Source organism: Malurus melanocephalus, unplaced genomic scaffold (genome assembly GCF_030028575.1).
Source record: "Malurus melanocephalus ecotype Western Australia unplaced genomic scaffold, MMel_1.1 scaffold_277, whole genome shotgun sequence".
In the NCBI taxonomy this organism is placed as follows: Eukaryota; Metazoa; Chordata; class Aves; order Passeriformes; family Maluridae; genus Malurus; species Malurus melanocephalus.
The window spans coordinates 320210-347156 of NW_026623509.1; the positions used below are offsets into that span (position 1 = coordinate 320210).

General features: G+C 38.3%; 2 protein-coding genes across 9 annotated transcripts in view; one reads left to right on the forward strand and one right to left on the reverse strand.

The window, feature by feature from the left end:
- ANAPC10 (anaphase promoting complex subunit 10) overlaps window positions 1-9207 on the reverse strand; it is a 33701-nt gene extending 24494 nt beyond the window's left edge. Inside the window, exons 1-3 of one of the 7 annotated variants that reach the window (XM_057376314.1) lie at window positions 9013-9207; window positions 2097-2213; window positions 686-776 (exon numbers count right to left, since the gene is read on the reverse strand). In XM_057376314.1, the coding sequence (XP_057232297.1) occupies window positions 686-776; window positions 2097-2211 (206 nt within the window). In that variant the 5' untranslated portion in view covers window positions 2212-2213; window positions 9013-9207. The other 6 variants (XM_057376308.1, XM_057376310.1, XM_057376311.1 and 3 more) reach the window with 6 other exon arrangements.
- On the forward strand, window positions 8832-26677 carry ABCE1 (ATP binding cassette subfamily E member 1). 2 transcript variants are annotated; one of them, XM_057376304.1, is made up of 18 exons: window positions 8832-8984; window positions 15140-15307; window positions 15613-15698; window positions 16225-16322; window positions 16712-16829; window positions 18694-18831; window positions 18994-19063; window positions 20147-20243; window positions 21169-21258; window positions 21839-21960; window positions 22612-22833; window positions 23273-23332; window positions 23416-23474; window positions 23633-23743; window positions 23838-23980; window positions 24070-24192; window positions 25221-25332; window positions 25571-26677. In XM_057376304.1, the coding sequence occupies exons 2-18, from the start codon at window positions 15205-15207 to the stop codon at window positions 25616-25618; spliced, it is 1800 nt and encodes a 599-aa protein (XP_057232287.1). In that variant the 5' UTR covers window positions 8832-8984; window positions 15140-15204; the 3' UTR covers window positions 25619-26677. The 2 variants fall into 2 exon arrangements, with proteins under 2 accessions (XP_057232287.1, XP_057232288.1); XM_057376305.1 differs by lacking the exon at window positions 8832-8984 and adding an exon at window positions 9320-9528.
- The last annotated feature ends 270 nt before the right edge of the window (window positions 26678-26947 follow it).

Consider the following 26947-nt stretch of genomic DNA (forward strand, 5'->3'; position numbering starts at 1 on the left):
CAGGATTAGTTAGTTGCTAGCTTGCAATAACTAAGGATTTAAATGTTCTGAAAATGAATATAAATGTGCCTAGTGATTTATAAGAAACTTGCTGTTGAAGTACTAGGTGTTTTTCCACATTATATTATGCAAACAGTTGATTTTCACCATTCTCCTTTGCCTGCCTTCAGAAATGTCAGTACACCAAGAAACAAGTCAATATGCCAAATAATGAAGCTTAAGTTAAGCTTTTCAAATATGGGCTCTCTTATTATACCCAGATGTTCAAGAAAGTAAACAAAGAAGTCTCAAATTTGGTTAAAGTAAAAGTACTGATAGCATCCTACACAGGACAGAACAGAAAAAGGTTTCTCCAACTCAGCTGTCRGGTTATACAGTAACAGTCATCTACCCTCCAAATGACACTCAAAGACACAGAATCAGGTCGTAAGTTACCTTATAAGCGTAACTGTGATGCTGTCACAATGGACAAACCATTAAACGTTCCTCTTTTATTCTTATTTAGGCATTTAATGATCATAATATTTGAAAATCTCATTTTTATAAATGCTATCTGACTTCTTACCAGTTGGGTAACAGAACTAACCCAGGAGTTCTTGCACTTCCAAAATTTCTATCCTGGTGAACAGTAATCAATACAAAGTTACACAAAGCACCCTAACCCATAGGAAAAATATTTTAATACCTAAATTGGATGTTCACCAAATGAGGCTGTGATCCATCTGACTGCCAGTAAGTTTCTAGATTATCATCTCGTAACTGATCCACTCCAAACCCTRAGAAAAAGAAAATGATAATCTTGAATATCTCATTTCTGTGATGCAAATGCTTTTTTTCAACTGGTACAAACTAATGTCTCCCAAGTTATAACATATTAGGAAATATTTATACCCAAGTGCACCTATGCTTTTCTGACAAAAAAACTGGAATAGAGGAATCTGCAAAGGTTCAATACTGTTGAAGCCTGTGGAGTGTGAAGCCATGTCAACATGCCCTGGAATTTCAAGTGGTCAAGCAGTAATTCATACTGGTTGCCAGAGCAATAATTAACGTTTAGATTTTTCCACTTCTTCTATAACTTCACRGCTGAACTAAAGAAAAATCATTAGCAGAGACCATTCATTACAAATTTTTAGCCAAATGTARTATTTTCAAGTCATGTCCTGAAATATTTTTGCTTTTTCAGGTACTAGCTGGAACAAGCCACAGATGACAAAAACAGTATTCCTAAAGGTTAATGCAATCACATCAGAAGAATCAACTCCAACTTTGTATATGCTATTCCTTCATTATATGTGCTTTTACTAAACACATTCTTTTATTAATTGTCCACACAATTAGTAGTGCAACTAACTACATTATTTGCAGTAYTAATGTAGCAGTTGAAKTTTAATCTGCAATAAAAATTTTGCRCCAGCCTATTTAAGGAACAAAACCCTATTGTATTTTTCTCCARCATGCCAAGATATCAGACCAAAGTCATTCAGCCTGGACATGATATCGCARCATAAAGGGATCACTGATCCTAGGCTGCAACAAGACAGCAAATCAATTCCCAATAGACATTTCTGAAATAGCAACTCAACCACCTCAAAGGGAAAGAATACAGATTTTCAGGTATTTTGAGCAGGTATCACTGACTGCACCTCAGGACCATAGGCTCATTTACTTGCACAGTTTCAGGGCCACCCTGCAATGGCTGAGTCCACACTGAATTCAAGCAGAACATTCGGGTCAGATGCCTCGACATCCTTAGTTAAGAATGGAAGACACCCAGACAAAATGCCAAAGCACAGAAACAATTACACAGTGCTGCAAGTTTTTCTGCTCACATGGTTTGTTCACTGAACAAGTGAAAAACAAAACCATTTAGTATAAAACAAGTAAGAGATCTGTTTATTTCACATGAGATAGCTCCTCATATCAGGATTTCGGATCCAGTTACAACTTTCATATTGTATCACATATAGAGAAGGCCAAAATTATTTGTGGCKACTCCCATACAGCCTATACTATAGCAGTTTTACTGCTGTGGATGTCTTCTTCCAAAAACATAAATGCACATTCAACTTTTTACCTCATTGTTGTGATTTTACCTGGCTTACAGGATGAAAGAGACCAAACTGCTTGTGAGCCTATTTCTCTAACAGTACCAGTCCTCTCTAACTGCTTTGGATCAGCACCAGGTGGGGTCTTGTTTGGGGTAGTCATTTCTAATAAGAGAAAACAGGTGAGTTAGTTGACATATTTTTAGCTTAGTGGGAAWATGAAAGGGTTTTGTTTGTTCACATTGTCAGTTTAATTCTTTGGCCTTGTACTTCTAAAGAATAGCCTACAGAATATGTGGTTTATACATATACCCATAAAAGTATACATTTTTGCAAGTCTGTAGAACCTTTTATTTCTACATTTGAAGTAATACATATAAACACATAGAACATATATGTATAATGTATCTAAGAGGTTCCACCTATATGTAAATTTTATGTCCTTAAGMATTCAATACATACTTGGAATATTCATAAGACATATTTGACTAGTATCATTTTAATTTATGCATACAGAGTTAGGGTTTCAGAATTTGGTTTTTACAGTTCTGTTTGTTTTTCAAGAAATTAAAAATGTTGATTTAAATGTTAACAATACAACTTAATCCTCTCTCACAGATACACTTAAAAGTTCTCTTAATATGCAGGTTCAGAAACTATAGCAAGAGCTAATTCTCCCTAAAATAGGAAATGGGAGGTTAAACAAACTGTATAATTTGTAGCAATTGTTATAGCCACATTTATTCATGGACCATTTCTTTAACTTTACAACTTCATTTGCAATCGTTAACTTGTGATTMCCATTGTTCAAGTAAGCCACACTCAGTCTCAACACCCAGACTATTACCACATATACAACAACTTAATWAAATTGGGTTTTATATAATACAGAGCACTTTACTATTTCCTAGGAAGTAGCTTAAAATATATAAAAAAAAAATCCACAGAAACATAAGTTCCATCGCAAGAACTACATTGAGGCTTAAAATTTAACATAGAGGACTAAAGAGTCAGGGAATTGGAGGTGACTTCTTTTAATTTGCTTACATGCACGACACCATATCATGCTCTGCTAACCTCAGAGAAAGTCTTCCAGTGCCTCTGGCAGAGAGCAAATAAAGTACTGAGTTAGGGTGGTATCCACAGGATTCAGGCCTTACCCACTATAGAACTGACACAAGGCATAGACAACAYTGTCTATGTACCAAAGACTCCAGCTAAAAATTCTTAGTGGCACACAGGAAATCTAAATTCTATAGTGCACCAAACATTTTCAACTGTCCCTTGGGTATTTTTSTTAATTTTGCAAATGTAAAACTTGACACATATATTGTACCTGCTTTCTCATATACAAGACTGCAGTCCTAACTACCATTAAAAACCTGAAGAAATAATTGTAYGGGTAGTAAAATCTAAATATTGACAACAGCAAGTGTCACAAAACAAAAGGCTCCAGACAAAACCCTTGTTCAAACACCATCCTCTCAGAAGACAAGTTGGACACTGCACAGCTAATCCTACAGATATCACATATATATTCACAGATATATTAGTCTTAATGCCATCCAAATAAAAAAAAACCTTGTAAAAAATTATAAAATACTTAGTCCACAGCTACTTGAAAATCATTGTTCACAAAATGGTTCRGAGTAGTGGAAGGCATTTTCAAAATCATCTAATCCAATGCCCATGCTGCACCAAAATACAAATGATGTTTATTAAACACAGGGGAGACTATTTTCTTGGACTTCTGAATTTTAAAGCTCAAATTATCTACTAGTTCAAACTGTGCAGTTTTTTCTTTTTACTTTTGTGACAACGAATTAAGAGAGGTTGTGTTGCATTCATTTTAATTCTCAGATTTATATAGACACCAAAAATACTATTCTTATGACCTCCAAAAATATATATAGAAAATTCAACCTCGTGAAATAAAGCTAAATTGTTCACTTGTAATTCATATCTCAAAAACATCATATAAAACATMTTTGGAATGCTATCACCAGCACGTCTTTACACTCTTTTGACTTCAAGAGGAAATGAATGAAAAACTCAAAATCTCACCCTTGAGTCACAAGGAGTATGCAAACATCAGACCAAAATAAGRTAAATCACAGAAATTACACAGTTCACTCAGATTATATAATGAAGTTGATTACACATGCTTTTAGAAAAAAAATACTGGAATTTTTAAAGTATGCAGAATCCCTTAAGACAGCGATGTTGAGATTTCTTATAAACTTCAGCACAGAAGTTTCAGACAGAGCTAAGTTTTAAGTAACTTAATAATACAAGACTCGTATTGCATGGTTCTCAAAAGCTGGATGCATTACATTTTGGGGGTCTGAAATATACAGCAAGAAGCAYCATTCAGATTTCCTACCATTTTAAACTGAGCTTGTTTCTTTCTATCAAACAAGCAAAGCTACTTAAAATCCAAATTTCAACTCCAAACCACTGCTGGCAAATAAATCAGCCACATATTGTGCACTAGGGATGAGAAAGACTAAAAATTTTTGGTGGCTGAACTAAATGAGTCAGATTGTCATGACAGAACTCCTGCTCAAGAACAATACATTCTGTATAGCTTTGCTGAAGCTCCCCAGTATTCTCAAAACTTTAAAACCTGAAAGCTRATAGAACTGCTAAGGAAAAATAATGCAGCAACAGGCTAGCTCACTCAAGTAACATTTCTGGACATTTTACTAACAGAAATAAAAGTACCCCATTTTAAATGAGACACAAATACTTAGCKCTAAAAGGAATTTAGATCACCTAATAAAAATTCTCTTTTCTTTTTTCAGGCTGTGTAAAAACAACTAATTTTTCTAAAAGCCCTTCTCCTTGACATGAGGTAAAAAAATGGAAAGACAAACTGCACCTATAGAAGCATTGGCTTGAAACATCTCCACWTTTCCAATTCAGTTATTCCAAAAGATCATTAGCAGGCTGCTGTTTCCTTTTTAACAACGTAAATACATAAATGTCTCAATTACATGATCAAGGCCATACTTCTATTTTGCCACCTTCCACACTGTGGTTTGCAAATCCTTTGATCAAGATGAAGCAGTGGTTTTTCCCCCCCTCCTTGAACTCTTTATCCCTCATCTTCCTCAGAGAAGTTCATTCTTTTCCRGAAAACATCCCAGCCCCGTGAAGTAACAGCCAACTAATGATGTTTTAGCAAGTACAGTGAAATACATTTAAATGATTGTACAWCCAGCCTTTCCCAACCAAACCAGCCGCTGTTCTCAGTGTACCAAAAGTGCACACCCGGAAGCAAACCTTTCTCCAAGAAACACTATACACCCAAGAGGAGGCACAGAAGGAAACATCCTGGGCCTTTCCTATTAAAACTACAYAAAAATCCAGGCTCAAGGAAACTTGCAGATTCCAAAGCAGTTTTTCCCTATTAAAACTTACAATTCCACCACATCGTATGCACAGAACTGTTTAAACACACATCTCTAAGGGCCTTGGAGAGATTAGACTGCCTCTAACAGATGTCAGTTCAGACATTTACTTCTCCAGCAAGAGATTTGTGGACACCCAGCTTCAGGTTTCATCAACCTTAAAGCTAAATGTTTTCTTTTAGCATCCAAATAAAGTATCACCTTCTAAAAACAAGCATCTCTTGCTCTACAGAGAACTCAAAGACTTGCTAATCAMTGGCCTTTACATAGTAATAACCCTTTTAGTGATGTGAGGATTCTCATCAAATTTGYTCTCAGTTTGTTCTTTTCTAGCATGTACACGTGCCTTTCAAGCTCCCTCACAAATTTTCTTGCAGAGTCTAAATCTCCAGTACTATTGTTTAAAAAAATAACCATACTACTTTAGATAAGACCTAAATGACACCTTTTTCAACAGTGCAATCACTTGCCTTGTCTTTATATTTACTCACACTTGGTAATGTGATAAAGCAACACCTGTCTGGCTGTAAGAATGTAATTCTCAATTAATATTGTTTTACTATGCAATAAATAGCACTCAAGTGCAGTATAAATGACCAGTATTTTTTGGGATACTGTTTGCTGTTCGCTGACACCCTTCCCACTAATCATGCCTTTGATTTTTATTTCCTGTGTTTTCTTTCTCCCTCAGTTCTTGTTAACTGAGCTTAGTTACACTGATTTCTAACCTGCCACCGATCTTCTCAAGGTATTTTTAATTCCAACCCTTATCTGAATAGTGCTTTCAATCCTTCCAACTTTGTGTTCAACATTACAAGAAACAATGAAAATATACTCAAAACTGAACTCTCCAGGAGCATGTTTCACAAAACCCCTGTTTAAAAGTGAGTTACAAGTCAGCTTCAAAAGCTCTTAAAAAAAAAAATCTTTAAAATAATTATTTTTAGAGCACACTTCAGCAGCTTGAACAATGGCAGAAATTGTGTAAAACTTAAGACAGACTCCTCATATTCCTTCCTTACTAAGTATATTGGCTACAGCAAAAATAGTTCAGTCCAGACTACTCAACAAACCACACTAGAATACTTCCTGTGTGCACACTGGTTTCAATTGTCTTCTACTCACAAATTCCCTCCCCAAACCACCTCCTCAGAATCATTCAGGGAATCAGAGCTCAGCTGGCATTTGTCTTTTTTTAAGTATTGTTCTGACTGCATTCCCATCATACAATTTTGTTCAGTTTTAGCAAACATCTAACGGTACTTTTCCCAGGCAAACTGAACAAGGCACTGACTACTTYAGCATTTTTGCAACATCTGTTAGGATTGTTTTTCCTGTTCTTAACAGAAGGGAACTTCATACCTCAGATTCCCTGATTTTCTTAACTGCACTASTCATTTTACCCAGCAAGCTCTTGTCCCTGCTCTTACTTTCTATGGCTGGACCCYTGCTGTTCTAAAGCCTTTAAACATCTCAAAATATATCCAAAAAACAGACTCTCACCATGCTTCCTATTTTTTACTCAGGTTGAAAATTAAACAGTAAGATTAAACATTCAAATTATCAACATTTAATTAATATTTAATAATGATAGTAAGTGTTCAGCAGCACCGTATTTCAACAACTAGCTCACCTGTACACTTGACCTCTCAGATTCTCTCAAAACAACTTTAATAAACTTACTATTTTTACTCTGCCTTCAACACATTGCTTTAAGCCTATTAGTGAAAATAACTAGTCTTTCAATGTCACAATATAATTTCCTAAAAATAAAGATAATTAATAGAATTATATTAGCGATTTTCTATACGTATTCCTAATCAGTCTAAAAAAAATACTTTTAAAAAATATATTTTTGTCGAAGCCCAGACTTCCAAAGTTACCTGGTAAGGCTATAAGCTGCTCTTTTAGGAAACAAGCACATCTTTACAAGACGTGTAAAGTGTAAATATTAGGCGGAAGCTGCCGTGAAGACCCASAGCAACCAGAGGATGAAGCCGCTTTGAAAAATCAATTGGTAGYCGTCCCCCCACAACTTGTTTATAGGGCTTTCAATGAATATCAATAACGTCAACTATAATGAATCATAATTATAAATAACTATCATGATAATTAACCAGGTTTACAACACTTAAATTGCGGCCATATCCCTCAGGCCTAAAAAAAAAACGTAACTATTGGAAATAAAGCAGCAGCAACAGCACCTACTCACACACCGGCCCCGCCAGATCTTCAGCCCGGGCTCCGCTCTGCGGCCGCGGGGGCGATGCGAGACCCCCGCAAGCACGGCGGGAGGGACGCGGCTTGGCAGCCCCCGGCCGCGGCGCGAACACGCTACCTCAGCCCGCCGAGCTCCTGCCCGAGCGGGACGTTCCTCCTCCCCTCACAGCCCCGGTGGAACCACAGCTCCCACCACCTTTCSCACCTGATCCCGCCGGGAGCCGCCGCAGCGCGGAGGCCGCAGTGCGCGCGCGCCGCCCCGCCCCGCCCGCTCTCAGGCGCCGGGACCGCCCCTCACACGACGCGCTGGGCGGGGCGGAGCGGGGTGCGGTGACACCATCGCGTCCCGGCTCCTCCGCTATGGGAGCGAGCCTGGGGTGCATTCCCAGGCGCTGGGTATGGAACCCGAGTTCCGTGGTGGGCCCCTGAAAATGCTTCCCTGCGGAAAAGAAAGTGCGTATCTCAGTGTTTCAGAYGCAGGTAACATGCTGCCCAGAGGGCAGGTAAAGGCCAGCAAGACCTTGGTGTTGTGGCACCCCTTGTGTGGGAGCAATCCTTGGACATATTCATTACTGCGGGTGGTATCCTTAGTGAGGAGATGGGCTGCCGAAAGAGAATGGCAGCTCTGCCCGATGACAATAAAAGCACGTAGCCCCAGTATTCCCGTTGCAGATAACAGGCTGCCCAGGGCAGGTAAAGGCCAGCAAGACCATTCTATCGTGGTACCTTTGGCGTCGTATCAATCGCCGGACGTATCCGATGTTGAAACTCGGTTTCTAAAGCTGAAACCGCGGTCAGGAAAGGGAATGGCAACACCTTTCGTTGAGAAAAGAAGCACCCGGTCTAACTGTAGCTGCTGCCCGTGACCATCTACCCAATGAAGGTAGAGACCAGCAAGACCTTTGTCCTGGGAACGGGCCGTGCCGAACCGCAGGCTCCCCTTGAAGCGGGGCCGCCCCTCGCACGGCGGGCTCGGGGAGTCGGGCTCCGACCCGCCCCGGGAGGCTGCCCTCCCTCCGGAACGACCGCGCTCGCGGTCTCCATGGTGAGAGCCGCCCTTCCCACCCCTCCTACCCATGGCGAGGGCCGCCCTTCCTTCCCTTCTCTCCCCTCCTCTCCGTGCCGCGTGCCCAGGCCCCGCCCCCCGGGCCCGACGGCCATCTTGGCCGGGTGGCGGCGGCGCGAGCACGTYGCGCGCGCGGGCCCGCGCGCGGGATCACCGGACAGCGCTCCCCCGCCGCGGCGCGAGGGCACCGCGCGCGCTCCCAGCCCTCCTCCTGCCGCTCCCCTCTCACAGCTCCCGGTGAGTAATGCCGGCAGGGAATTCCGACCTTCGCGCACGGCAATGGAGACGGTAGGGAAGCGGCCSCCCTCCTCATCCCGTGCTGCCGGCCCGGCCGCCGCCGCTGGGTTCGGCCTGGGCGGCGGCCGCGCCCGATCCACCGTGGGAGAGGGGTCGGCTGCACCGCGCCCCGCCCGGGCCTCAGGGCTKGAGGCTCTTGGGAATCGGGGCTCGCTGCCGGCGTGGGCACGGCCCGGGCCGGCACTGTCTGCACATGCGGCACGTCATCCCCGGCGCCTCGGGTTTTGTGCCAGCCGGGGTCAGAGAGCGCCGTCCCTGCTGCTGCTCCCGGCCGCAGGAATGGCTTCCCTGTGGATGCAGCGCGGGATCCTCGCCTGCTGGTGGAGGCCTGGCTCTGGGAACGGGAATGCCGGCATTTTGCTCCTATAAAAACGGGGAACTTCCTCCTCGGCGTGGGGAGAGGGGGGGGAAAGCGGTGTTTTGCCTTTTGGGAGAAGCTGATATCCACGTGTGTGCTTGTGGGGCGGTGAGGAGATGCGATAAGGTAGGAGAATAAGGCCCGTTTTCTATAAGGTATGTGTAAAAACAAAAGAAGTCGGCAGGGCTTTTCTCAAGGACCATGGTGGTGTTTCCTCCCTGGAATGCATTTGGATATTTCACCTGCAAGTTCTGTGACATTTTCCACGTCCTAATTAGTTTCCCTGCTGTGRTTCTCTAAACTCCAGTCCTAATCCAATGGTCATGAAATACTTTCATTAGTTTCATTAGATTACTAATTTATGCGTTCATTCTCGCTTTATGTTAAAGGGAAATGTTAAAGATTGAGTGATAATTAATAGTGCTCAGCACAAGCTAAACACACCCACTCTTTTTGCAGCGTCAGTATGCTTGTCCATATGCTTTCATGTTAACATGTTTTCTTATTCATGTCGTGCCTTATGAGTAACATAATGATTTCATACAGTAGGTAAATTTGGGACATGTCTAAACTTTTTTTTTACATTGCTTCRGTTTCTAAAACAAATGTCAAAACCTTAAGCAGAGACTGTTTCTTAATTCTTGGTAAATTTTATTTGTTTTGGATTTTTTTTGCTGGATTGTTTTATTACTGTTTCTGCTTTGAAACTTACTGATGTAGTGATCTCCCTTATTTATCTTTCATTTAAATTTTGAATATTCTAGTTCTTAACTGTCTTGTTCTTGTTATGTTTTTGTGACTGTAGTCCATCAGCAATGCAATTGAAAGGCAATTCTTGAACTTGTTTTCAATGGCAACTGGAAATGCTGCTCATCCTCCCTTCTTTCCACAGCATTTCTCTCTGAGGTCTGATGCAATGTAATTTTATTAAATGTTCACTGGTTTTGTGCAAAGTAACTAAAGTATGGTACARTTATGAACTAAGACCTTCCCTTCATATCTTTTTGTTGAATAGCCTCTGGTTTTGTTTCAGTYTTCTTTTGTTYTTAACGTTTTAATTTTTCTTCAAGTCTGAACAATTCCATGCAATTTCAAATCCTTCTCAGTCATAATTGGCTTGACTTAGTAAATTCTAATTTAGCTCTAATGCCTGTGAAAGAAATGAATATTATTAATGCAAGTACATTGCATTGTTTCTACAGGTTGTACATGGCTGTTGCCTTTTGTGACAGATAGCAAGGTCTGCATATATGCTGCATTTTTTTTTGTAATCTGGTGTGTCAGTGTGCAACAGCTGTGTCAGACAACCTACAAGTGCTGACTTTTACAATGCTTGTGATAACATGTCTTGTGTCTTATTTTTAGACATGTTTGATTTTTTTGTATTAAATGACATAATTGAACATAATAGACAGCTTTTGGCTTCAATAAATGATACTGCCAAGGTATTTAGAACATCTTTTTACTCTATCCAGCAGTTCTTAGTCATTCTAATTCTTTCACCTATGTCAGTCCATTCTGGGAAGATTTTCTACTGCCACTCCATCATCATTTACTAATTCAAAATAGTTCTTTACTCAAGTAGTTAGTAGCAAATGAATATTTTCATATCCTGTTGTTCGTTCTGTTCTTTTTGATATGGAAAGGATAGGCACAGTCATGAATTCAAATGCTTCTGAGTACCAGTTTCTCCTGTCCCTAAACTGCTGACAGCACTGCACAGTTACTGGTGTGCTGTACTGTGACATTGCTGGTCTGTGTTCAGTGTCCTGAGAGTTCTGCTCCTTGGAATCAGACCATCCTGTTCCATATGTTAATTTAAATGCCAGTCAGATAACTGGGTGTAAATATGTAACTTGAGTTCAGTCTGGTTTTGGACAGTTCATTGATTTGTTTCTGAGTTCTAAGTAGAAATTATTATTTTCTCTTGTGCACAGCTGTAACTGTAGACATCAGCACAGTCCTGGAAATATTTCAGAAGTGACAAGAGTCACAAATACTTTTTTTTCTGAAAATGGTTAAGATCACTAGAGAGTTTTGGATAAACTGACGTTTCCATCATGCAGATGGGAACAGAGTCAGGAGTGTGTTGTCTCCATGCTGCTTCATTGCTTCTATTCCTCCCACCAAGTACTTTAATATGCTTAGTGTACATACKTAACACTTCTCTGACCCTTCAAAACTATTCACCACAGATGGGCATTTTCCCATGTAAGTTATAATTWAAAAAAACCYCAAACTTGGGCTGTTTCATTGCTTACCAACCAGAGTCTGATTTAGCARTGAGTGTAAACTTCAGTCTGATTATCCCCCCAAGAGTGTGGAAAGCTTGCTGAGAAAGTTGGYGAGAATTGATTGTTTCAAGCCACATTTGCCTTGGTGTTTGAGAGCAGCCCCCATCCCACTTTCCTGCTTTGAGGCTTCAGGCTAAATCCCAGCTGGAAGTGGGGGTGACTGAGGGGAGATGTCTGGCTGTTCTTACCACTGCTCAGCAGGAACCTCGAGCAGAGTTTGGGGATTTGGGGAGGGGCAGTCTACTGTGCCACAGCAGGTTTGTCTTCTGGAGCTTGCTTTTTGAACCCACGGAACTGGTTCACTGCTRCCTACAGCTCAGGGGCAAGAATGGTCTGTCTGTCTGCTCAGGCCTTGGAGAAAGGGCTGACCCACGTTAGGCACTTTCYTGGGGAAGACAAAAAGGGAGTGATTCACTCCCAAATACTCTTTGTGCTGTAAATTACAAGATTTTAGTGGAAAGCACTGGGATGTCTTCCCAAGGAATGTATCTTGACTGGAAGTAATGACAATATCCAGTATCTGTTCCCAGGAAAATCACCCAGACTCCGATGTGATTATAGTCTTTAAAAATAAGGCTTTTGGTTTCTTTTCTCATGTATTAAAGTGGGAACTGCAGACTTATTATTCCATGCATGTTGGCCTGGTCTATGGTTGTAATTTCAACGTTCAGCCCTACTTTGTCAGTCTTGTGTGATGATACAGAACTGTTAAATCACTTTTTTTTTTTTTTTTATATTCAGTAATTTATTTAAAAACATCAGCTATGTTAATAGGACTGTCTGGCTCAGGAAATTTAAAATATTAAAGAAAAAAATTAAATATAAGTAGAAACTTCCACAATAAGTTTGGCACCGTGAGTAATAATTTCATTCATTTATATCCGATGAAGAATATCTTTTGACATTAGTTTAARAATTCTTTGGAAATTGAAGAAAGGAATAAGACTACAACTTTTAAAAAGAACCACTTAGAATGTTCTCAAGTATGGTAGTAAAGGATTTAAGGATACAGGTAACATCTGCTTTTCTGACCTTTGCTCACTGTTACATGTCCATCTTTCTYCTTTTCATTTGTAGTAGTATCTGGAGGATTTCTTCCAACTGAAGTTTATGGAAGGGTAGGATTTAACATGATAAATGTGCCATACACCTATTTTATTCTTGCTTCCTTCAGGAAGTTTACAAGTCACMACCTTTCTTCATCTAATAACCATATGTAGTAAATATAGTCTGTAAACCAATGCTTTAGTTTGGTGAAGTGAATGTTAACTGGACATGCAGCACAAAATACTTCCTTTAATAAAAAAATGTTTGGATCCTGTTTTTGGAAGAAACTGTACTGTTGGACTGTGTGGTAACCTGAAGTATTTCAAGGCTTCTTCCCAGTTACATCACTGAGCTGATACTGCATTGAAATTATTTAGGATTGGCATTATCTGTAGGGCTGCCATCRTTTTATTTAGTGGTGGTGAAATCAAAATGCTTTGTACTTTATTTAAAGACCTTTTATGACTTTAAAAATGTTTTTSTCATCTGTAATATCTTTAAATCTTCCAAAAGCCTCATAATTCAGTTATCTTTGTTGTTCTGGAGAAGGAGGGAGTGGAGACAGTTGTCCTTACATGTCCATTGTTCATAGGAAGATGAAAATCATTATTGTGTTTATTCTCAGTAGTATGARAGAGGAAATATAAATGTACTTTAAAACACATTCTACCTTTTTTATCTACCAAGACTTAAATTTAAAATTCTCTGTCCTTCCCTTCCTTGCTGTAGCTGTTGAATAAAAAGTACTGAGTCCCAGTATAATCCAGTGCTTGTCAATGTATACTACAAGTAGCTAAGCAAGGGAAGAGGGGATTATAGACAGGAGTACAAGTCATAATTTCATTTCTTTGCATGCATTTATTTGTGATTTCAGGAATATTTAATAATCTAGTACTCCATAGAATTATATAATTTTTAGGTAGGAAAAGACTTCCAAGATTTTCAAGTCCATTAACCCAGCTCTGTGCCCTAACCTGTGTTTCTGACTGCCACATCTACATACCTTTCAAACACCTCCACAGATGGTGACTTCACTRCCTCCTTGGGCAGCCTGCTGCAATGCTTGTCCACCTTTCAGTTAAGAAATTTCTCCTAATATCCAATCTAAACCTCCTCTTGTGAAACCTGAGGCTGTTTCCTCTTGTCATGTCATTTGCTATCTGGAARAAGACTGACCCCCACCTTGCTACACCCTTCTTTCAGGCAGTTGTAGATAGTGATAAGGGCTCTTCTGAACCTCTTTTTYTCCAGGCAAAACAACCCCAGCTGCCTCAGCCAMTCCTCATAGGACTTACCCTCTAGATCCTTCCCCAGCTCCCACTTCTCTTCTCTGGGCTAGCTCCAGCAGTTTTTTAGTGAGCGGCMCAGGAGTGGACATCACTTGAGGTGGGGCCTAACCAGTGCAGAGTACARAAGGACAATCCYTGCCCTGGTCCTGCTGGCCACAYGATTGCTGATCCARGCCAGGATGCCATTGGCCTTCTTGCCTACCTGGGCACAGCTGGCTCATGTTCAGCTGCTGTTGAGCACCAACCAGTCCTTTCCCACCAGGCAGTTTTCCTTAAACTCTCTTTCAGCCAGTAGCTCTGCCTGGGTTGGTTGTGACCCAAGGGCAGGGCCCAGCACTTGGCCGTACTGATCCTCATACCATTGGCCTTGTCCCATGGATGCGGCTTAGCCAGATCCCTTTGCAGAGCCTTTCTGTGTTCTTAATTTTACTTATTTTTATTGAAATCTATTATAGGCATTGATACCGTTGATTAGGAAATCCAGAATGCAACTCTAGTTATTTAAATGCTAGTGAAACTCAAGATAAAAGAATTGAGCATCATCATATATGTCTGCTCACATTGCCTGATTTACTTTTTAAATGCTTTTTATAAACTGTGAATTTTCACTTTGAAAACTGGCTTACATTTTCAACTATATTAATCCTCTAATGCAGAATATTGGCATACAGTCTGTAAATGTATATTCTAATCATATTATTGTAATAGTTGTAGTCACAATTTGACAGTGTGAGTAAAGGTGCTTTACACAAGGCAGCTTGTGAAACTGAAATGTGCAGTTGTATAGGTTCTTACATTCTTACTACATGCTTTTTTTGAAAACAAATCCATTTTCAGACACAATCACAATTTTATTTTTACACTGGAAAAATAGTAATGGGATGGAAAGCTGATGTTAAAAATTTGTGCAGTTACCTAAATATCAGTACCCTTGTTATTTGTATCTCTGACTTTGCTCTATTTCCCACATTGCTTAAAAGAGGAAAAAATGAAATAATTTTTTCTTTTTTCATCTCTGTTCTCCACTAGTAATAACTTAGAATATGTGTGTTCTCTGTGCYCTCAGTAGCATGGTCTCTTACGGGATTTTTTTTTCTTTTTCTTAAGGTCTGGAAGACTCCCACTACTCCTTCTCATAATTGGTGTATGTGTTTAACCCTAAATTGTGCATCATGGCAGACAAATTAACAAGAATTGCTATAGTCAACCATGACAAGTGTAAGCCAAAGAAATGTCGTCAGGAATGCAAGAAGAGTTGTCCTGTGGTTCGAATGGGTAAGAGATACAATTTAACAAAGTATGGAAGCACTTGGAGAATTTAAAATCAAGTTCCACTAGAAGGAATGAGTTTTTTATAGCTGTTTTYGTATATCATTCAAGGTTTTGTTTCATAAGGCCTTTAGAAATATCATTGAAAGCATGAAAATTCTTAGTAATGACACTTTTCAACCCTCTAGATGATCTGAAGCTTCAGTGAACGTTCATCAATAACATGTTCCTCTGTGGAATTTAGTAGTACTGACAAGAAGTCTGATTCACCAAAAACTTTATTGATCTTATCTCTATCTTTTTTCCACCAGGAAAACTTTGCATAGAAGTCACATCACAGAGCAAAATAGCATGGATTTCAGAAACMCTTTGTATTGGTTGTGGTATTTGCATCAAGGTAAAAGTTAAACTGCTTTCTTTAAAGTGTTACATTTTCCTTATTTTGCTATTGTATTTGGTGTATAGTGCATAGTGTAACCTCAGAAAGCGGTTTTCTTCCCTGGACTAATCAGAKCCAGTTAACTGTTACTGTTTATAAAAAGTGAAGAACTGTGTCACTTGACTGAACTGGTTGAGTTGCAGTGTGTGGGTTTTGATTGTGACTTTGTTTTTGCTTGGCTTTGTTTGGATTTTTTTGTTTGTTTTTATCTGTAGACACCTAGCAGCAGAAATACGTTTTTTGTGAAAGAGGTGGAGAATATATGCAGTGGGCCTGATTTGTATTGTAGAATGACAGTCTAAATTGCAGACTATTAATTTGAAAAGTGTGGTATAGAACTTCCTTGGCAGGTTGACCATGTAAAGGAAATTTGGTTGAAGTCCATTTAAAAATGTAAATGCACAGCTGGGTGCAGTACAAAACATAGTCTTTTGTAAATAAATCRTTGTATGCACTAGTAATCTGTAATTTATTTCAATTCCAGAAATGTCCTTTTGCMGCCTTGTCAATTGTTAACTTACCTAGCAACCTGGAGAAAGAAACAACGCATAGATACTGTGCCAATGCCTTCAAACTTCACAGGTATTTTATTTTTCAAATGTCAATGTAAAAGAGACAAAAAATTCAAGTTTTTGGTAGTGTAAACATAGAGSACATCAAAGTGTTCTTAGTTTTTACCTCAGTAACTTCCTTTTGGAATGCTAATTATGTTTTTCTTACTAAAAAGTATGGCAGTGAAAYAAAATGTTAGTGATTATTTTACAGAGCCCCTATTTAAAAACAGATGGTCCTTAAATATTTCTTATGATCTTCTATTTTTAAGGAATGTTACAAAATTTGAGTTAGATATTTGCAAGTTAAYAAAGTAGGCTGTAATAATCAAAGTCTGAAAATGGGTTGTAAAATTCTCTTGAACCCCAAATGTTAGTGTCTGATGGCATTAATATAACAGTTATCAATGTTATGTACAGGTTGCCTATCCCTCGTCCAGGTGAAGTACTGGGATTGGTTGGAACCAATGGTATTGGAAAATCAACTGCCTTGAAAATTTTAGCAGGAAAACAGAAGCCAAATCTTGGAAAATATGATGTACGTATCAGGAATGAAATAGAGTTGGCAATCTAGATAGCTGTGTTTATAGTTTTGGACTTAATTTTTGTATTTGTGGGGGTGTTGGCATTTTGTCTATTGACAGCCAGTGACCTACTCCACACTGGAATAGTATTGGAAGGGTGTTGTTAACAAAGGCTTTCTTGCAAACAATGTATTTCTCTCAAAAAAGACAAGGATACTAATTGTAATTTTTACTCACTAAAGATACATATCCAAGGTGGGTTTCTGTCCTGAAGCCACATTTAAGGGTTAAGGGTTTTTTTAATACCAGTCCTTAAAAAAATGTCAGGTTTTTCTCCCTGCACAATTTACCTGTTCCTATCAGGGATTTAAGTAGCCCAAGTACTGGAGTTTCTTCTAAGTTAGCTTCATTTTTATCTGAACAGCTCTAGTGTCTACAAGCACTTACTGTGTATCCTTGTGATCTCTTAGGCATTTTTATCTTGATTTCTTTGAGGAGGATTTCTCATTAAATATGTTGTTAGTATGTAAGTTGTGGTTGAAGTTATTTCCCTCTGTACACTTCAGTACTGAGCTCTGAAAATCCTTAGTTTCTTCATGTTGTTAGTTAATTAGAAACAGTGTTTTTTAAGAACCAGACATACAACAACTTGTAATCTGCTGRTATTAATAGGAATTCATAATTCATTTTTCTGTATATTTACTCCCAAGTTGARCTGCAGCCAGTGAGCAAAATATTTTACCAGGGCTTCTTTACCTAGCACTACTCCAAAGAGTGAATGCTGTTAGAGAAAAGGCATAAATAGTAACTGTTAGGACTCCCTTTTATCAGTATTTCAGGTAGCACTTCGTTACCTTCAAATAGCACAGGGACAGTTGAATTCTGATGCAAACTTTTATCCTTTAGGAAGCACTCGTAAGAACAAGTGTGTTCAAACTTTCTTCAGCAGTTTCGTTACCTGAAAAAGTAATGTTTTAACAAATTACTCATTTCATGGCCATCACCTAAAACTGCAAAGAAATTATAATTTCTCAGCTACATTTTACATTCTCTTTCAAGTTTGGTTTATATTATTTTGTGGACTTCTTGTTTCAGGTGGTAATAATGCAGAAATAGCAAAACTTTAGATTTTCTGAATGTGTACTTAATTGAATAACCATGCTTCCAAAATCAGACATTGCTGTGAAGGAGCCATATCATTATGACCACAGAAACACGTGGTATGAATTGAATCTTCCATGTTGCTTCTGCTTTAAAACTGATGAAGCATTTCCTGTGTGAATTTGCCTGGTTTGGAAATGTGACTGTGTCACATATCTGATTCCATAGTGTTTATCATCAAAGTAATTAACTCAGCACCACTCAGAGTAGTACACTGTGCAAGGGGGGACTTTTTCCTGAGTGATTGCTCTGAACAGGTTTGTTTTTTTTTCTCAATTTATCATTTTTCCTTTGTCTTCTTCTTCTGTTTTCTTGCAAATGTTTGCTAGAAGCAGAGAAAATTACCAAATTTGTTGCATCTTCTGTGTAAGTTTGTKCTTTAATCTTTCCAGTCCTTTTCCTTTGGATTAGTTGTATCAGATGGCTGGTAAGTATAGTTACATGAATCCATGCTGTCATTTTCCCCATGAAGTAGTTTCAGTTCAAAGCACAGCATAGTAGCTTCTTAACCGTGCAAAGTTAGGTTTTTTTAAAAGGCTGGTAATACCTCTTAAAAAAGATCTCTAAATTTTTGTTTTGGAATGGTTTTGGGGTTTTTTTGGTWTGTCATCTTACAAGCATATTCTATCTGCTATATTGATTAGAATTTTAAATTTAGGGTTTCTTACTGTGTTTTTTAAACTATATGAGTAAACACAGGCTTTAATTTTGTCACAGGATCCACCTGACTGGCAAGAAATTTTGACTTACTTCCGAGGATCTGAATTACAAAATTATTTTACCAAGATCCTGGAAGATGACCTTAAAGCTATCATTAAACCTCAGTACGTGGACCAGATCCCTAAAGCTGCAAAGGTGAGACATTTAATGAGTTAATAGAATTAATAGAATTTCAGTGTGTTAATAGATCTTCTTCTGCAGTGCTTCTCTTGTGTTGAAAGATTTTACTTAGTGACATAATTCAGAATTGTCTGAAATTTTTAWTGTTGCTTGGCTTTTTTATTATTTATCACACAGGGAACAGTGGGATCAATTTTGGACAGGAAGGATGAAACTAAGACACAAACTGTTGTATGTCAACAGCTTGGTAAGTGATTTTGTACAGTCAAATTTCAAAGYATTTGAGAAGTTCGTAATTACTGAAAAAATCAAGTTACCATAATGTGATAGAACATGTAAATTATACCAACTCAAAAAAAAAAGACAAGAAAAGATGCTTTAGTGTAAAGCCTAGGGCACGCTGTAATATAAATAACATACATAATACTTTCTAGTGGCAAAGGCAAACTAACTGATATGTGGTAGTTAACAGAATCAAATGCAGTTTCTTTTTCATAGTAGAAAGTGCTTATTTTTCAATCTGGAAAAATTCCACTTACCATCTGCTGCTCTTGCTTGCTTGTAAATGTGGCAAAATCTTAGCATCCACCTTGGGAGAACCACTGCATGTAGAAAATGTWATCCTTAAATATCACTCTCCCCCAWAGCTTGTATATGTCTAATTAYAGTGSGAGTAACATWGACTTCTGAGATTAACACAATTAATAAGAATGTCTGCATAGTCCAGCCTGTGTAATGTTTTGTAGATATTTTGTATTTAGTTATTACTAAATTCAGTTGTTGATGAATTCACAAGGGGATTCTCTTTGGTAGAACTGGGTAATAAAGGTGGAGCTGCTACTGTGCCACCAAGAGTGTGGGCTTTCAGTGTGGTTTAATTTATTAGTGAAACAATCTATTCTTGAAATGGGCTGTTCATTCAACTACTTAGAAAATACTGGCTTCACCCATGTACAGTAACGTTTGAGGGACRTGACTTTCCTGAAAATCAGAACTCTTCAGCTAAGTCTCACAAGAAACACTTTCAGAACTGGTATAGTTTCTTTTTAGGGCCAAGAATCTTTCTCAAATATATGGTGGAAGAAAAAATAGAAATGTAATCCTTCTGCATGATAAGAAGTAGTCATGCAATTAATGCAGCAGAGCAGCCCTAGCTGGCCGTGAACTTATATTAGTAGTATGATACTGATATTGTATAAACAGAATGCTTATTCTATTTTCTTTTCCTCTGTGTAGAATGTTTKCTATGTTTATACATGTTCTGTAGGTAAAAAAAAAATTGATTGTTGTGTTGGTTATAACATACCTAAAATTAACCACTTATTTGCAGACTTAACACACCTGAAAGAAAGAAATGTTGAGGACCTTTCAGGAGGAGAACTTCAGAGATTTGCTTGTGCAGTTGTTTGCATTCAGAAGGCTGATATGTATGTTTAATTTACTTTTGTTACACATTGCTTCTAATAATCTGTCTCAGAATATGGTCCTCAAATTTACACTTATTCCTAACAATAGTACTTWTGTTTTAAATATTTAAAAATATTAAATAATTATTAAAAAATGTTTTAAAGGGATTATTATCAAGCTTTTGCCAACTCATCAGCTGAAATTTCTGAATTTTGTATACTTTTATTTATCTGAGTGGAACTAGCTGATTTCAGAAGCCAGTGTTAAATTTCAGTGTCACARCTTCATAACCTCTCCCTAATTGCACCTAAATATGTCCTGTTGGACAGCATCCCTCACTTAGCCTCTCTGAATGAGAAAGGTACAGCTGCTTCCCCRCCTCTTGGAACTTGTGTGCCCCCTCTTCTGTCTGGCAAGCAGGATATTCCTGTCTAATCTATGCTGTTTCCTGACTCCTTGGGACTTAGAAAGCAAGATCAGAAGAGTTACAGTGTTTTGGTTTTTTTGCCTTGATGAATTTTTGGTCGGCTGGTTTTTGTTCTGCTTGGGCTGCTGTTTTTTGTTTGGTTTGTGTGAGTTTCAAGTGGGTTTCCTTGCTCAGTTTTCTTTTTGGAAGATGCCCTTCTTCCAGTCTTCTAAAATATTTTTCACTTTTCAGTTCATTTAGATGTAACTCAGAATGAGTGCATGGGACTCCTAACCGCTGATTTCTTGTAACTTTTGATAACTTTGTCAGAGTTTTTGGCCAAGTAGTACTTAACTCACTTTCATGTCAGTCTACAGAGAATGAAAGCAGATGTGCAGAATTCTCAGTTTTTGTCTCCCTTTCTCAGTATAAATAATGGTTACTTTTTATTTCCATATATTTAGTGGTTGAAATGTTATTATGTCTGAATAAGTAGAAAGCTTGCATTCACTAAGACTTCGCTCTTCYTTTGGGATTAGCTTCATGTTTGATGAACCTTCCAGCTACCTGGATGTCAAACAGCGCTTGAAGGCTGCCATTACTATTCGGTCCCTAATAAACCCTGACAGGTAAATACAAGCATCAGTTGTTCTGCCAGACTGTAATAATGCATGACTGTTTACAGAGGGRAAAAATATCCAGTCCATCTCCTTAGAAGTGCTCACTTCTCAGTATGGCGCACTAACAGATGTTTYAAATATTCCAAGTCAGTCATACTCTATTCTTTTGCGAATTACTTATTCCTGTAGTTTCTTGTCCTGTTTCAGAATTTTATGATAAGGAYGGAAAAATACTGGTGGTTACCTTTTATTTGAATATTGCTATTTCATCCCTTTCTCACAAAAGATTTTATTTTCTTAAAATGTGCTAAGTATTTTTTCACTTAAATCAATCAGTGTCCATGCACTTACTGTACAAAAAGAATCTGCCAGTTTACACTGAAGATGGGCTTTCAATTTATCATTCACAGGTTTATTGGACAGTTTAAAAAAATGCTTTTTAGAGGTTTGAACTCTCTCCTTTTTTAGTAGAGTGAAGAAACCATATTAACTAAAAGTCATGTTGATAGCTCTTGTTTATGCAAGATTAGAGTAAGGAAAAAAGTTTTGCATTTAAGTAAAATAACATCTCTCTGCCTCTGTTTTTCAGGTACATTATTGTTGTGGAGCATGATCTAAGTGTGTTAGATTATCTCTCTGACTTTATCTGCTGCCTGTATGGTGTGCCAAGTGCTTATGGTGTTGTTACCATGCCTTTCAGCGTAAGAGAAGGTAATTCTTGCCATATTTYTCTTTTTAAACATAGCCAAAAAAGACAGCAAAAAGGTCAGTTGTCTGTTACATAAACGTGTGTTCTTCCTGTTACAGTTCAGCACTGAAAAATCTACTGTTTTATTTTCTCAGAATTTCCATGTTACRTGATTTTAAATTTGTAACTCAACCCAAAAGCCTTAATTATGAAATGCCCTTTTGGTATGGACATAATTTTGATACTTGCAGGTGTTTTGTAAACAGTGGAGTTACACAAAAGACCCTGTAAGTAGTGGAGAAAGGGCAGGAGAGAGGTTCAACAAGAGGTGTGTAGTGTTCATCTGAACTGATCATGCTTGTTGTACTAAGACTCAGTAAAAACTGTTTTTGAGAGAATGGCCGTAGTAGCTGTAATCCTTTAAATCAGTCTCACATCACTAATGGTGGATTTTCAGGAAGAGCTGCTATTCTGAAGTTTAGTAAGGCTCTTCTTCATTCAATCTTTTTAATGTGCACACTTTAAAAGAGGAGAKCTTGTTGCTTATTTTAGCATGCAATTTAAAATCCATCATTCTCATTACCTGAATGGAATTTACAGCCAGGAATTGAAATTCATCTTATTTTACTTTGTTACAGACCTTTTTTAATGATCTTTTTTTSCTCCCATCTTAGGCATAAATATTTTCCTAGATGGCTATGTTCCAACAGAAAATCTAAGGTTTCGAGATGCATCTCTGGTGTTTAAAGTAGCTGAGACAGCTAACGAAGAAGAGGTTAAAAAGATGTGCATGTACAAATATCCAGGAATGAAAAAAAAGATGGGAGAATTTGAACTATCCATAGTAGCTGGAGAATTCACTGATTCTGAAATCATGGTGATGTTAGGGGAAAATGGTAAGTGCAATTTGTGTTGGAAGCTGCTTCTTCAGCCCTGAATRTGCTCCTAAAGCCCTTTTCACTTTGGGAGCCAGACTTCAAAATTACTGGGTTTGAGTCAGGTTGAGCTGCTTGTTACCTAGTGAAGATGTCACACCATGGGTTGACTTCCTGACTAGGGAGAACATGAAGTTACTGAGTGTTCACAGTGCCACTGTGTTGGTCTGTTACCCCATTTTAAAAACATAGGTTAGGTGGCAGGTTTAAGATGTCTCTTCCATTTGAAAAAGCAAGTAGTAGCAAGTGCTGKAAGTTAATATAGGAATTTTCAAAGCAGTCTGATTTTTAAATGTATTCTTTATTAAATAGTCTTAGTTATTGTTGTATCAGTGACATAAATGTTGGAGAGCTAAATGACTAAAAAGTGATTAATGTGTAATGTATAYTTTTCTTTTAGGAACTGGCAAAACGACATTTATCCGAATGCTTGCAGGAAGACTTACACCTGATGAAGGAGGTAATATGTTATACTCAGCTGAAACCTATTTCAAAGATACTGGAAAGGCTCTTGTTTACATTATAAATTTTGTCTTTTTACAGGTGAGGTCCCAGTCCTGAATGTCAGCTACAAACCACAGAAAATCAGCCCTAAATCTACGGTATGTTTCAGCCTTATTTATTGTGTTTGCTGCAAAACACACAGATACTTAATAAAAAAAATGTTTTTTGTCTTTTATATCTGCATCTATTTTAAAAAAAATTCTGTGTCTTTTTTTGTGGTGCATAAAACTGAATAACAACATTTTCTTTCTGCTAGGGAAGTGTCCGTCAGCTACTGCACGAGAAGATCAGAGATGCCTACACACACCCCCAGTTTGTAACTGACGTAATGAAACCACTTCAGATAGAAAACATTATTGACCAGGAGGTATTAATTGTCCAAATCAATATCCTAATCTTCTTCTTTAACTCTCAGCCTGTACCTGAACTAAACATGGCCTTGTTTCCCTCCATACAACCAGGTTCAGACACTGTCTGGTGGTGAGTTGCAGCGTGTGGCATTAGCTCTTTGTCTGGGTAAACCTGCAGATGTGTATCTGATCGATGAGCCCTCAGCATATTTGGACTCTGAACAGCGTCTGATGGCTGCCAGAGTCATTAAACGGTGAGTACACATGGTGGGGAAGGAACTGAAATTTGCAGTAGTGTTAAAATGAGATCACATGAACTTTTCCTTTTTYCCCCTCATTTCAGTTTCATTCTCCATGCTAAAAAAACAGCTTTTGTGGTGGAACATGATTTTATCATGGCTACATATCTTGCTGATCGTGTGATTGTTTTTGATGGCATTCCTTCSAAGAACACACTGGCAAACAGGTAAGAGACTTGTTGGGATTAGCAAGCAAGATTGTCACCCCTTGCAGTGAGAGCCTATGGAAATTTCAGCTGCATGCAAGGTTGTTGTGAGGGTTCTGACTTGTTTTGAATCATAGAACAGAAAATGGGATTGATCCTCACTTACAGGCTGCCTAGACCTAGAGCTGGGGCAGGGTTGGAAAACCTAACCAAACTCTTAAGACCAGCTCCTGGTTTAGACCAGCCTTAAGCAATTTAGCACCATGATGGCTAAATTACAGTCAGAAGAGATCAAATGGCATCAGTCATAAGGAATCAAAAACTACCAATTGTAAACTATGCTCATGAAAATAATTTTCAGATGTATTAAAAGAAAGCAATGTACGAACGGTACCTGTATGCAATGTAGCGAAGTACAAGTCCTGACAGCAATGTGCAGTGTCAATTGTTTTACTCTTCCAAAGCTGTCCCTTTTGATATGTCCACTTTTGTTCCTGGAAATAATTTCACGTAGATAACAGAGACTTTTTGATGAGCAGCCTTACTAGAAATCAGGCTTTTAGAACAGTGAGAACTTAGCACAGGCCAGATGAAATAAACTTACTGGTCTGCCATGTGTCTGCAACCCCCTGCTACCCTGGCTTTGACAGTGTTCCTTCCAAGAACACATAAAGGTGGAATTCAAAAATCACAATCATACACTGATGCTGAGAAAGTGACATTAATGATATTTGTTAGATTTTGCTTATGGTGCAAGTGTTGGGGTTTTTTTCTTTGAATATGTTAAGTGTGCCAACACACACATGTAGATAGAAAATAAAAAGAATGTAAAKGTCATGGCTGGAAGCCACACTGAGATACTACTCTCCTCTTTCAGCAGGATCGAAGATAGGGTTTGACTAAAAATGTGGCACATCCTGGTATGCCAAATGCAGCTCACATTTGCATTTCTAACCCTGAGYGAGCTCAGGATGAAGCTCAAAGTTGCCTGTAATTATATAGTATAAAACCTCTGAAAATGTAGCTGAAATGCTCTTCTCTCTTCACAGTCCACAGACTCTTTTGGCTGGAATGAATAAATTTTTATCTCAGCTYGAAATCACTTTTAGAAGAGACCCCAACAATTACAGACCAAGAATAAACAAACTCAATTCCATCAAGGTAAGAGAGGAGTAYCTTTACAACAAAGGTGCCATGATTGTTTAATATGAAGCCAGATTTTAAAATAAGGAACAAAATGAAGATTGACAGGGCAGCTCTGCTGTGCTGAAAAACAGCATGTGAAACTAGTAAGAGTAATAAGGGAAGCAGAAAGGAGTTTACTAATGTCTTATTTCAGTTATTTTCAAGTCTGCCAAAGACTACTTCAAGTAACAGTGACCTTTTTTCTCTTCCCAAGGATGTTGAACAAAAGAAGAGTGGAAACTACTTCTTCCTGGATGACTAAATATTGAATCCCAGCATCTTTTTAACTGGCATCTAGACATGCAYATTGGAATTGTGATGAGATGGCTCAGATCAGGTTTTAGAACAATTAATCTTTTGGAGCTTAAAATCTCTTGCTGCATTTAACACCTGAAACAGTAGCAGTAAACATCCTAGTCTGAGTAAAACTGCCACTTTCTATATTTTGATGACACAGCCCTATTTTCAGCGTAAGAATTTCATAATAGACCACCTTGAAATTGTGCAAATGGGTCTCCTGATTTTTCAAAATTTAAGGGTTTTCAATTCAATATATCCCACTCATGAACCCTGAACTTCCTCATTTTAAAATAAATCTTTGAAGCTGTTTTCTGTGTAAGAGGGAAGTTTACTAAGAATGTCAAGATACAGGAGCAACTCTTTTAAAAGGTTGAATCTCTCTGGATGAGGGTTTCATAAATAAAATATTGACCTAACTTCAACACTGCTGTGACACTGCAGAATTTCTTGAATTACTAATTCAAGTATGTATACTTATATGTCACACACYYCTTTTCTCATACTGTAGCACACACACAGAAGATACAGTCCAAAGAATATAACAAGGTAGCTACATCTTTTTTTAAACATCTGTCCCTGTGCATCTTCTCAGATCCAGACAAAAATACTCAGTGAAGTAATCTTGAAGAATTATTAACATGTTTCCATCTTACCAACTTACTCTTCCAAGAACTTTATAAGGCTAAGATGCAGGAATTACTTTTTCCTGAAGTAAAAGCTTTGATCCTTACAGACAAAAATTAAATTAAAGATCTCACTAAAAACTTACTTCCATATACATAAAGGTCCTTCAGGGATGCAGAAGGAAAATTTAAAGGCTCCTGCTTACTTAAGCAGACATGTAAAAACGACTTGCAGCTCTATCTCTTAAAAGTAAGGAACAGTATTTTTTATTCAATATTCTCTTCTCTGCCTTCCTTGGCATGTGAAAAACATTATGAGAGAAAACATGGCTTTGTTCTTTGKTTACATTTTTGCCTCAGAAGCTACAGAAAGAAGTGGTTTGTCTTTTTTTCTTTAAGCCATTCTGTGTGTTAGCATTGTTATTTTATAACCTGGGCAGTATTGAGCATTATATCCACACTACCCCTGTCTTGTAACACCAATCCACCTGTACTATACCAGCAGGACTCCCTGAAGAAATGCAAGTATTGAACACTTCCTTACACCACCACCCTCTCAGGCAAAAATTGCCAAAGGCTGACGAAAACTTGTACTCCTCTGCACTCCTCRGACTGGAGTGGTTTCTGCACTCCTCAGACTGGAGTGGTGCATCTTATCAGTTGTAGTA